The sequence below is a fragment of the Mobula hypostoma genome, chromosome 4, assembly GCF_963921235.1.
Source record: "Mobula hypostoma chromosome 4, sMobHyp1.1, whole genome shotgun sequence".
NCBI lineage: Eukaryota > Metazoa > Chordata > Chondrichthyes > Myliobatiformes > Myliobatidae > Mobula > Mobula hypostoma.
This window is the reverse complement of record NC_086100.1, coordinates 198,572,562-198,585,358: the sequence shown is the minus strand read 5'-3', so window position 1 is coordinate 198,585,358 and position 12,797 is coordinate 198,572,562. Positions and strand designations below refer to the sequence as shown.

The window sequence follows — 12,797 nt, the reverse complement described above, 5'->3', positions numbered from 1 at the left end:
ACAGGCACCTTATAGAGGTTTGAGAGACTTACATAGGGTGAATGGTCACAGTCTTTTCCCCAGGGTAGGGGAGCCAAAAACCAGAGGACACAGGTTTATGGTGAGAGGGGAAACATTTAAAGGCCAAGTAAGAGCCTCACTGGTCACGGAGAGAAGGCAGGAGAATGGGACTGAAAGGGAAAGTAACTCAGCCATGATGGAATGGTAGACCGGACTTAATGGGCCGAATGGCCTAATTCTGCTCTCTTGGATCTTATGATCTTCTCGGACCTGGGGGGGGGGAGTGGTTTAACGCAGAGGGTGGTGGGTCCATGGACCAAGCATCCAGAGGAAGTGTTAGAGCTGGTTACAATTACAATGCTTAAATGACGTTTGGACAGGTACATGGAGAAGAAACGTTGGCAACTGGGGCAAGCTTCGGTGGGGCATCTTGGTCAGTATGGACAAGTTGGGCCGAAGGACCTGCTTCCAAGCTAAATTACTGTATGACTCACCTCCTCACTGTCCCACTGGTCATCGTCTGGGCTGACTCCACTCTCCCCAGTGACTGCAGAGAGAAACAGAACACAGACCGAATGATTCGCCTCACCCTGACAACAATCGGCCCATTGTACACATGATAGCTCTTTGTCTCTCCAATTAGTCTCACTGTCTTTCCCCGGCAAATTTCCCTGCAAACCTTTCCCCTTCCACTAATTTTCCGATTCCATTCAGAAAGTTGAGTTAAGCCCCCTTCCACCAACCTGCAGATTACCAGCTTTGTTGAAAATTTCCCCCAAATTCAGAGATTTACCCTTTGTCCTAAACAGGCCGCACACCAGCTTCCTTAGTTGGGGGATTGAGTTCAAGAGCTGTGAGGTAATGTTGTAGCTCTATAAAACGCTGGTTAGACCTCACTTGCAATATTGTGCTCAGTTCTGATCATCTCATTACAGGAAGGATGTGGAAGCTTTAGGGAGTGTGCAGAGGAGATTTACCAGGATGTTGTCTGGATTAGAAAGCGCGCCTTATGAGGATAGGTTGAGTGAGCTAGGGATTTTCTCTTTGGAGTGAAGGAGGATGAGAGGTGACTTTAATCAGGTGTCCAAAACGCTGAGGCATAGATCGAGTGGACGCTCAGAGGCTTTTTCCCAGGGTAGAAATGGCTAACACCAGGGGGCATAATTTTAAGGTGATTCGAGGAACGTATAGGGGGATGTCACAGGTAAGATTTTTTACACAGAGAGTGGTGGGTGTATACAACAGTCTGCCAGGGGTGGGGGTAGAGGCAGATACATGGATGATTGAAAAATGGAGGGCTACCTGAGTGGGAAGTGTTAGATTGAACTTGGGGTAGGTTAAACGGTTGGCATGACATCATGGGCCGAAGGGCTTGTACTGTTTTATGTTCTCTGCAACTTTACACTTTTTCCTTTATCCAACCTAATTCTGATGCAGGTTTCTCGATCTGAAGCATCAACTCCATGTCTCTCTCCACAGATGCTGCCTGATCAAGTTCAAGTTTGGGTTTAATTGTCATTCAACCACACCCATGAATACAGCCAAACAAAACAGCAAACCTCTGGGGCTAAGGTGTAAAACACAGAGAAAACATCATATAGCACATATGCACACACTAGTACACACAGTCCCAAAGTAATATCAGCACAGGTTTGTAAGCGGCGTGGCCTGAAGGCTAACGTTGCATGGGCATTGTCCTGCAGCCACATTTCTGCAAGAACAAGTACGCAGCAGTTCCTTATCTCGTGCTTGTTCGGTAGGTGAAGGCAAGTTAGCTTGTCTCGAGCTTGGTCAACTGCGGGTAATCCTGCTTGTCCTCCAGGGAGTGAACATCAGACAGCAGCATCAGTCATGTGTCAGCCACAGGCAGTCCAGCTTATTGTCCAAGGAGCAAACACAAGTGGCAGTACCAATGGTACTGGAAACAGTTCCGACCTATTGTTTTCCATCTCCTCCGTCTTTGCTTCAGGATTTCAGCATCTGTGATATTTCAGATTTTCTCTTCACATTCTTCTATGAGTCCCCCTTGAAATACACCCTTCAATCATCCACTCCCTGATATTAGAAATGCCTTAGTTTTTCTTTCAACTTCTCACAACTTTTGAAATGAACTGGACCTCCTCAATCGTGAGAATGAACACAGCTCCCCTGGCTCATCATATTTCTGAGAGGGGGAATTTTTTTCTAACAGCGGGTGATGGGTATATGGAAGAATATGGAAGAAAGTGGTAGAAGTGGGTACAAGGAATTGATTGTACGCTACGGAAAGGGGCAGACGGGACAACACACACCAGTCCTTATCGAGGGATCAGCAGAGGAAAGAGTGAGCAGTTTCAAGTTCCTGGGCGTCAACATCTCTGAGGATCTATTCTGGGCCCAACTTATTGATGCAATTACAAGGAAGGCATGCCAGCGACCACTCGATTGGGAGTGTGAAGATTTGTTTCACTAAAGACTCTAGCACACTTCTACAGATGCATGGAGTATTCTGACTGGTTGCATCACCGTGTAGTATGGAAGCTCCAATGTACAGGATCCCAGCAGGCTGTAGAGAGTTCCAGTTGTGACACTCTACACAATCCCTCTGTGTGTAAACCAAGGAACCAACCTGCTTTCCCTTCAATGTTTCACCAACTTGTCCCACCCACCTTTAGAGGTTTCTGCGTACATCATCTGGTGTTATAAGACATCGGATCAGAATTAGGCCATTCAGCCCATTGAGTCTTCTCCACCATTCTATCATGCCTGACTTACTATTCCTCTCAACCCTACTCTCCTGCATTCTCCCGTAACCTTTGACACCCTTACTAATGAAGAACCTATCAACCTCCACTTTAAGTATACCCAATGACGGTCTCCACAGGTGCCCATGGCAATGACTTCCACAGATTCACCACACTCTGCCGAAAGAAACTTCTCCTCATCTCTGTTCTAAATGGTTGTTCCTCTATTCTGAGGCTGTTCCCTCAGGTCCTTGACTTCCCCACTATAGGAAGCATCCTCTCCACATCCACTCTACCTAGGCCTTTAACATTCGATAGGCTTCAATGAGATCCCCCTCTTCTAAATTCCAGTGAGTACAGGCTTAGAGCCATCTAACACTCCTCATACATTTACTCTTTCACTTTTTCAGCTGTTAAAACTCATTAAGGCTGGTCCCTTTAGTTTCCACTCCTTCACCTTAAACCACAAAGGGGGGTGGTCTGAACCTGGCTGGGTGACGCCACAACAACAGCCTCTCGCTCAGCATCAGCAAAACTGAAGAGCTGATTGCTGACTTCTGGAAGGGGAAAGAAGGAAACATAGAAACCCTACAGCACAATACAGGCCCTTCGGCCCACAAAGCTGTACCGAACATGTCCCTACCTTAGAACTACCTAGGCTTTACCCATAGTCCTCTATCTTTCTAAGATCCATGTAGCCATCCAGGAGTCTCTTAAAAGACCCTATTGTTTCCACCTCCACCAGCATCGCTGGCAGCCCATTCCACGCACTCACCACTCTTTGCATAAAGAGCTTAACCCTGACATCTCCTCTGTACCTACTTCCAAGCACCTTAATACTGTGTCCTCTCGTGTTAGCCATTTCAGCCCTGGGGAAAAGCCTCTGACTATCCACATGATCAATGCCCCTCATTATCTTGTACACCTCTATTAAGTCACCTCTCATCCTCCGTCGCTCCAAGGAGAAAAGGCCGAGTTCACTCAACCTATTCTCATAAGGCATGCTCCCCAATCCAGGCAACATCCTTGTAAATCTCCCCTGCACCCTTTCTATGGTTTCCACATCCTTCCTGTAGTGAGGTGACCAGAACTGAGCACAGAGGGGCCAAGAGGGGCCTGACCAGGGTCCTACATAGCTGCAACATTACCTCTCGGCTCTTAAACTCAAGCCCACGGTTGATGGACGAGACAGTGAGGCTGACGACCTGCACAACTATCCCTCACTTTACTCAAACTCACGCGCAGGTCATGACATCTCAGAAGGATGTCGACGGTCCTCATCGCTCGCAATGGACGCACACGCACACATAACGTGACAACCAGAAATGAACATGATACTCCAAGTGTGGCCTAACCAGGACTCCTTAGAACTGCAACATTACCTCACGGCTCCTGAACTCAAGACCCGACAAACGAAGGCCGACACACCATACATCTTCTTAACAACCGTATCAACTTGTGAGGCAACTCTGAGGGATCTGTGGATTTGGACCCCAAGATCCCTCTGTTCCTCCACACTGCTAAGAATCCTGCATTACCCCAGTACTCTGCCTTCAAATTCCACCTTCCAAAGTGAAACACTTCAAATTTTTCTGGGTTGAACTCCATCTGCCACTTCTCAGCCCAGCTCTGCGTCCTCAAAACATCCCATTATAACCCTCAGCAACCTTGTAGGCTATCCTCAATACCACTAAACTTCATGTCTAACCCACTCTTCCAATTCCATAAGACTATAACATATAGGAGCAGAATTAGGCCATTTGGCCCATCGAGTCTGCTCTACCATTTCATCATGGCTGATCCATTTTCCCTCTCAGCCCCAGTCTCCTGCCATTTTCCCCATATATCCCCTCGTGCCCTGACCATTCAAAAATCGATCAACCTCTGCCTTTAAAATACATAAAGACTTGGCCTCCACAGCTATCCGTGGCAAAGAATTCCACAGATACACTACTCTCTGGCTAAGGAAATGCCTCCTCACCTCCATTTTAAAAGGATGTCCCTCTGATCCTAGACTTTCCCACTATAGGAAATACCCTCTCCACATTCACTCAGTCAAGGCCTTTCACCAGTCAATAGATATCAATTAGGACACCCCTTATTCTTCTGAATTCTAGTAAATACAGGCCCAGAGCCATCAAAAGCTCTTCATATGACAAACCATTCAATCCTGGAATCATTTTTGTGAACCCCCTTTGAACCTTCTCCAGTTTCAGGACATCCTTTGTAAGATAAGGGGCCCAAAACTGCTCACAATACTCCAAGTGAGGCCCGTAAAGACTGGGTACATTCCCCCTATCTCTGCCCCTCATGATTTTATCCCTCTATAAGATCATCCCTCAGTCTGTTTCACTCTAAGAAACAGAATCCTACCCTGTCCAACCTCTCTTTACAATTCACTCCCTCAATTTTTGGCAGCATCCTTATGTAACTCTCAGTTCGGCTAGCAGCTTAATCTAGGGGAAGACAGCCCCCGGCCCGGCCAAACTTAAGAAATCTTGTTTGTGGGAATGCTGCGCGATGTGTCCCCTGTTACAAATCAGTACCACGCAATAACAAACAGTACACAATATGCAATTAAACGATTGAGCTTTATAATTCTTAATTTGACTATATGGTTAGTAAAGAAACAAAAAAGAAAAGGACCGATTCTCATGAAACTGTCTATCAAGCTCACTGATAAGGCCGTTCGTCCACCGTCGACCTCCTCTGATCGTCGCTGACCTTTGGACCCTCGTTCCAAGTCCACTCCATCAGGCGGTCTACCAACTCTCTCCATTCGTGCCTTCTCTCCTCATCTCTCCCCGGCAAAAGACCACAAAATCCCCCTCCCAGGCACACAAGATAGAACAGCATCCTGCTCATTGGCTAACATGCCCCGTTATCCCGAGTCATAACCCAAACATTGCTGCTACAGAGAAACCATTATGTCAGCAGTGGAACATTACAGAGAGGTCATTACATTAGCAGTCAAACCTTACAGTGTGTTACACTTGTAAATCTGTCTTGAACTCTTTCCAGTTTGATAATATCTTTTCCTATAGCAGGGTGACCAAAAACAATGCAATACTCTGAGTGTGTCCTCACCGGCATCCTCTACCACTGCATCACAAGCTCCCAACTTCTGTACTCAGTGCCCTGACTGATGACGGCCAGCGTGCCAAATGGCCTCTTCACCACCCCATCTGCCTGCGTCTCCACTTTCAAAGTTCAAAGTACATGTCTGTCATCCTGCAATGCCACATCACTGCTTGGTACGGAAACTGGACTGCGGCAGACAGGAGGGCTCTATAATGGGTAGTCAAAACTGCCCAATGCATCACTGGCACCTGCCTACCCGCCATCAAGGGCATATATACAGACGGGTGCTGGTAAAGGACCATTAACATCATGAAGATCCCACCCACCCAGCTCATGGACTGTCTGCGCCCCCCCCCCATCAGGGAGGAGGCTACATAGCATCCACATCAGGACCGTCAGACTCAAAAACAGTTACTTTCCCCAAGCAGTAAGTCTGATCAACAGTAACTCCACCACTACTTTATTATTTCCCGTCAGTCACCTTATGTACAGTCTGCCACTACTTTATGTACTACAATCAATGTATATAAGTTATCTTATATATTTGTACTGTGTTTTTTTAATTATTGTGCTCTTTATCTTGTGTTTTTTTGTGCTGCTGTGAATCCGGAGTAACAACTTTTTCATTCACCTGACACTTGTGAACAGGAAATGACATTAAACAATCTTGAAAATGTCACCATATGCAGCCCTGAGGTTCATTTTCCTGCAGACATTCACAGTAAATACAAAGAAGCACAACAGAATCAATGAAAAATCTCACACAAGACAGACAAACAACCAGTGTGCAAAAGACAACAAATTGTGCAAATACCTAAAGAAAAAAAATTAATAAATAAGCAATAAATATGAAGAATATGAGATGAAGACAACAGGAAATCTGCAGATGCTGGAAATTCAAGCAACACACATAAAAGTTGCTGGTGAACGCAGCAGGCCAGGCAGCATCTCTAGGAAGAGGTACGGGGAGAGGACTAGGTCCTGACAAAGGGTCTCGGCCTGAAACGTCGACTGCACCTCTTCCTAGAGATGCTGTCTGGCCTGCTGCGTTCACCAGCAACTTTTATGTGTGTTAATATGAGATGAAGAATCCTTGAAAATGAGTCCTATGGTTTGGGACCTCCAAAAGGATCACCACCTTGTTGGGTTTGGAAGCTTGCAAGCCTCAATGACCCAGCTGGCAGGAGTCAGGGCTTTATGCTTCGGCTCTTGGTAGGGTCACTGATGCAAAAGAGGCCAAAGGGTAGAGGTCAGACTAAGAGTGGCCCACTGGTCCTCCAGGTTCGGGGGTTCAGCTCAGTACTAGCAACCCTGACTGGTAAAACAAAACTGTTACCGGAACAGCGTTGAAGCATCCTTCTACATCTGAATGTAATGGTATTCCTGGGTCTCAAAGCTTTCAAAGGTACATTTAATGTCAGAGAAATGTATACAATATACATTCTGAAATTCTTTTTCTTTGCAACCATCCACGAAAACAGAGGAATGCCCCAAAGAATGAATGACAGTTAAATGTTAGAACCCCAAAGTACCCCCCCATCCAGAATTTGCATGACTGACAGTGTTGCAAACCGAGAGCAAGCTACTGACCTGATGAAGGAAGCCCTGAACACCTCCAGAGATGGAGGAGCTTCATTGCTGCCCTAAACACCTGTGGTGTAATGGGGAGTAGAGGTTGTGGGAACTGTCTACTTGCCTTCCAAGGCCCCACTTCTATGTGTTCTTGTTTTTACCATTTCTAACTCATTCCAGAACAACATCTAATCAAAGCTGCTTTCAATTCCACAAGCTTGCACTTTGACCAGCAATCCCTTCCACTACAGATTTACACACTTAGTCACTTCCTCAAAAACATTTTATCCATTCGAAAGAAATGATCTTGCAAATCTGCATTCCCACGTGTTCAGCGATTCCTCTCCAATCTCAGATTCTGGAACTCCCCCCAGCGGACACTGTACGTGGCAGTAAGTGAATGTTCTGTATCGCCTCCTCACACAACATGGTCATCCTCTCAGTCTTCCATTGTGAGGAAGCAGTTGCTAAAACCAGGGGAAATTTCCATGTTTGTGAACAACCTGGTGAGCGGAGTCAATAATTGCTGGTATCAAAAGACCATAAGATACAGGAGCAGAATTAGGCCATTTGGCCCATCGAGTCTGCTCCACCATTCCATCATGGCTGATTTATTTTCCCTCTTAATCTCATTCTGCAGCCTTCTGCTTATAACCTTTGATGCCCTGACTAATCAAGAATCCATCAACCTCCATGTTAAATATACTGTCCGCAATGACTTGGCTTGCCCCGTTGTCCGTGACAATGAATTCCACAGATTCACCTTGTTGTGCTGGAGAGGGTTGTGAGTGTCTGAGATCCCAAAAAATGCTGTCTGGAGTTTACCGATCAGGAGCTTAACCCATGGTGGGGAAGGTCAAGGGAGAGGTTCCACACCAAGACCTCAGCAGTGGAGCTGGCAGAAGATGATGACGCATTACAAGGTGGAGGAAGGCTGCGGGTTACAGACCCCCAGTCGTCTTGCATTCCATGTCACTGGACCCTGACCCTGACCTGTTAAAGACCGTGTGATAGCTACCCGAGCATCAGCCTCCCCACGTTAAACAAAGTCACCCACAGGCACCCACTTTAAGGGAATCCATACTAACATCTGGGTTATGTGTATCCCGGATCGCCCTCTACAGCCACCTGAGGACCCGCCATAGACAGCCCCTGAGAAGAATATTGTAAGTGATGATCTTGGAGAACATCGTAAGTGATGATCTTGGAGAACATTGTAAGTGATGATCTTGGACTTTATTGTCTACCTGCACTGCACCTTCTCTATCACTATTACACTTTATTCTGCATTGTTATTACTTTACCTTGTTCTACCTCAATGTTCTGTGTAATGATCTGAATTGGATGAACAGTTTATAAGAAAAGCTTTTCACTGTATCTCAGTAGTTGCGACAATGATAAACAACTATCCCTGAGGATTTTATATACCTGTATCACCTCCCCCCCCCCCCCGTAACTTCCCCTGGTCCAGGGAGAACAGAGTCCGATTCTCCCAGCTGTCCCTGGGACTGGTGGAACGGGTAACTCCAGGTATGAACGACAGCAGAGAGGCTAGCGCCACGCTTTACAGCGCCAGAGACTGGGGTCAAGGAGCTTGCGTCACCACGTGGGTTTCCTCCGGGTGCTCCGGTTTCCTCCCACAGGCCAAAGACCTACGGGTTAGGGTTAGTGAGTCGTGGACGCGCTAATTTTGGTGCTGGAGCCGTGGCGACACTTGGGCGTTGACCCATTTCACTGCTTTGATGTTTCAATATTCATGTGACAATGTGAATTTTATATTTATCTTTCGAGAGACAGGGAGGGGACTACTCGACTAATTTGCCAAGTTTACTGGAAATCTCTGCGTACACCCACCAACGCAACAGCCGCCGACCGCCCCCCCCGCTTCCCAGCCCACAAATTCTGCAGCCGCCCCCACCCCCCCCCCCGAATCTCAGAGACACCAGAGCAATTTGCCACCCACGGGAGACGACGGCTCGCCCAGGACTCTTGCCCCGCCGGCAGACCGGACCCCACGTCCCAGCGACCAGCCTCACCTGGGCGGGCAGGCCGGCGCCGGTCGCCCCTCACCCCTGCCCCTCCCCGGGACACCGGGTACCTGAGCGTGGCGGAGGGTCGGGGTCGCGCCCGCGCCAACCCCAGCCCAAGGCAGGGCTCCGCTCCGTGCAGTCGGCGGACATCTCCGGCGTTGAGCGTGGAGGGGCAGCCGCTGGCTACTGCTCAGCTCCCGGAACAGAGGGAAGTGAAACCGGGAAAATGCAAGTACAGCGGTTATATTAAAGAGCCTTGGGGGGAGGGAGGGAGATAGTGGGGTAAAGGGGAGACACGAACGAGAGGGGACAGAAGACGACAAAAAGAGAGATAGAAAGGTGCAGGGAGACAGAGGCAGAGAGAGTGAGAGACAGGGATAGACGGAAGGGGACAGAGTGTGCTGGGAGAGCGAGGTATAGAAAGAAAACAGAATGAAGAGACAGACAGTGAAAAACACGTATCACAGAGGGGGGGTGGATAGCGGGGAGACAGAGAGGGAGAGGAAGAGAGAAGAGGAAAGGGGGGAGGGGGGAGGGGAGAGAGAAAGAGCAGCACACACATTTGAACTGAGATACAACCAGCCACTAGTGAGAAGTTTAGTTTTATCCAAGCCATGGTCTTTGTGGGAATGGGACACAGACAGTCCTGTTCCTCCTGTGTGGAAAGTTCCTTACTATTGTGTGGGATGTTCTTTTCCCATGCTAGAAGCTGCCTCTTTCTATATGGGAGGCATCCCCCTGTTCAGGAAGTCCCCCTCCTCCACCCGCTGGCATCTGTAAAGCCAGCTGCCCCTCGCGGAACGACCCGTCTCTAGATGCCAAGCAGAAGTGGTGACCAGTGACCTCACCTTCTGGGACATGCCCTCTTCTCATTATCAGCATCAGGGAGGAGGTACAGGAGCCTGAAGGAACACACTCAACGATTCAGGAACAGTATGGTGTATCGGCCTTCATCAATCATCGAATTGAATTCAGGAGCCGAGAGGTAATGTTGCAGCTATATAGGACCCTGGTCAGACCCCACTTGGAGTACTGTGCTCAGTTCTGGTTGCCTCACTATAGGATGTGGAAGCCATAGAAAGGGTGCAGAGGAGATTTACAAGGATGTTGCCTGGATTGGGGAGCATGCCTTATGAGAATAGGTTGAGTGAACTCAGCCTTTTCTCCTTGGAGCAGCGGAGGATGAGAGGCGACCTGATAGAGGTGTATAAGATAATGAGAAGCATTGATCGTGTGGATAGTCAGAGGCTTTTTCCCAGGGCTGAAATGGTTGCCACAAGAGGACACAGGTTTAAGGTGCTGAGGAGTAGGTACAGAGGAGATGTCAGGCGTAAGTTTTTTATGCAGAGAGTGGTGAGTGCGTGGAATGGGCTGCCGGCAATGGTGGTGGAGGTGGATACGATAGGGTCTTTTAAGAGACTTTTGGATAGGTACATGGAGCTCAGAAAATTAGAGGACTATAGGTAAGCCGAGTAATTTCTAAGATAAGGACATGTTCAGCACAACTCTGTGGGCCGAAGGGCCTGCATTGTGCTGTAGGTTTTCTATGTTTCTTCCCTTCCGTCACCAGATTTCTGATTGGTCTGTGAGCCTATGAACACTACCTCCTGTTCCTCTTTTGCTCTCTTTGTTCATTTTTGTAACTCACAGTCATCTGCACATTTCATGACATGCCCAGACTAATCAAGAACCTCCAAACCTCTGCTTTAAATATACCAGTGGAAAAGCTTGCACAGCCAGCTGTGGCTACAGTTTCATCAGATTCACCACCCTCTGGCTAAAGAAATTCCTCCCCATCTCTGTTCTAAAGGGGCATAGATCAGGTGAATGCCCACACACCCTTTCCTCAGGGTTGGGGAATCCGGAACAAGAGGGCACGGGTTTAAGGGGAAGGATTTAATAAGGACTTGAGGACCAGAGGGTGGTTGGTACTGTATATGGAACGAGTTGCCAGAGGAAGTGGTTGTGGCAGGGTCACAAACAACATTTAAAAAGACATTTAGACAGGTGTATAGGGAAAGGTTTAGAGCAGGGGTTTCCTATCTTTTTAATGCCATGGACCCTGACCATTAACTGAAGAGTCCATGGACTCCAGTTTGAGAACTCCTGGTGGAGGGATATGGGCCAAGTGCAAGGAATTGGGTCTGGCTGAAATTGGCAATTTGTTCAATGTGAGCGGTTGCTCAAAAGGGCTTGCTTCTGTGCTTTGAGACTAATTTCACCCCTTTCCCACACTGCCTGTTCCAGCAGACAATTATTCTTCATTTTCCTCATTCCCCACCCCTCCTCAACCATCCTGAACTGCGGGTTTATCATTCGTTAGTGGCTTTATGCTCCCCTTCCTCCCTCTAAACCAAACACCCTCTCCCATCTCTATACCAACCGCCCCCTCTCCCATCTCTATAACAAACACCCCCTCTCCCATCTCTATACCGAACATCCCATCTCCCATCTCTACACCGAACACCCCATCCCATCTCTATGTCGAACATTCCTCTCCCATCTCTATACCAAACACCCCCTCTCCCATCTCTATACCAAATACTCCCTCTCCCATCTCTATACCGAACACCCCCTCTCCCATCTCTATACCGAACACCCCCTCTCCCATCTCTATACCGAACACCCCATCTCCCATCTCTATACCGAACACTCCTTCTCCCATCTCTATACCAAATAACCCCTCTCCCATCTGTATACCGAACACCCCCTCTCCTATCTCTATACCGAACAGCCCCTCTCCCATCTCTAAACTGAATACCCCCTCTCCCATCTCTAAACCGAATACTCGCTCTCCCATCTCTATACCAAATACCCCCTCTCCCATCTCTATACCGAGCACCCCATCTCCCATCTCTATATCGAACACTCCTCTCCCATCTATATAGTGAACACCCCTTTCCCATCTCTATATCAAACACCCCATCTCCCATCTCTATACCGAACACCCCATCTCCCATCTCTATACCGAGCACCCCATCTCCCATCTCTATATCAAACACCCGCTCTCCCATCTCTATATCGAACACCCCTCTCCCATCTCTATACCGAGCACCCCATCTCCCATCTCTATATCAAACACCCGCTCTCCCATCTCTATATCGAACACCCCTCTCCCATCTCTATACCGAACACCCCATCTCCCATCTCTATACCGAACACCCCATCTCCCATCTCTATACCGGACACCCCCTCTCCCATCTCTATACCGGACACCCCCTCTCCCATCTGTATATCGAACACCCCTCTCCCATCGCTATATTGAGTACCCCCTCTCCCATCTCTATATTGAGTACCCCCTCTCCCATCTCTATACCAAATATGTCCACACACCCACCATCACAGTGTGTTACAAACGTTCCTCTGACATTCCCCGTACTTTCCTCCAATC

At 48.0% G+C, this 12,797-nt stretch overlaps 1 protein-coding gene across 1 annotated transcript in view; it reads right to left on the bottom strand.

The window, feature by feature from the left end:
* The window catches only part of LOC134345023 (shootin-1-like), a 57,695-nt gene extending 48,093 nt beyond the window's left edge, over nt 1-9,602 (bottom strand). The window contains exons 1-2 of the mRNA XM_063045156.1: nt 9,475-9,602; nt 495-547 (exon numbers count right to left, since the gene is read on the bottom strand). Of these exons, the coding sequence (XP_062901226.1) occupies nt 495-547; nt 9,475-9,556 (135 nt within the window). The 5' untranslated portion in view covers nt 9,557-9,602. The remainder of the gene's footprint in view (nt 1-494; nt 548-9,474) is intronic.
* Nucleotides 9,603-12,797: the final 3,195 nt, after the last annotated feature.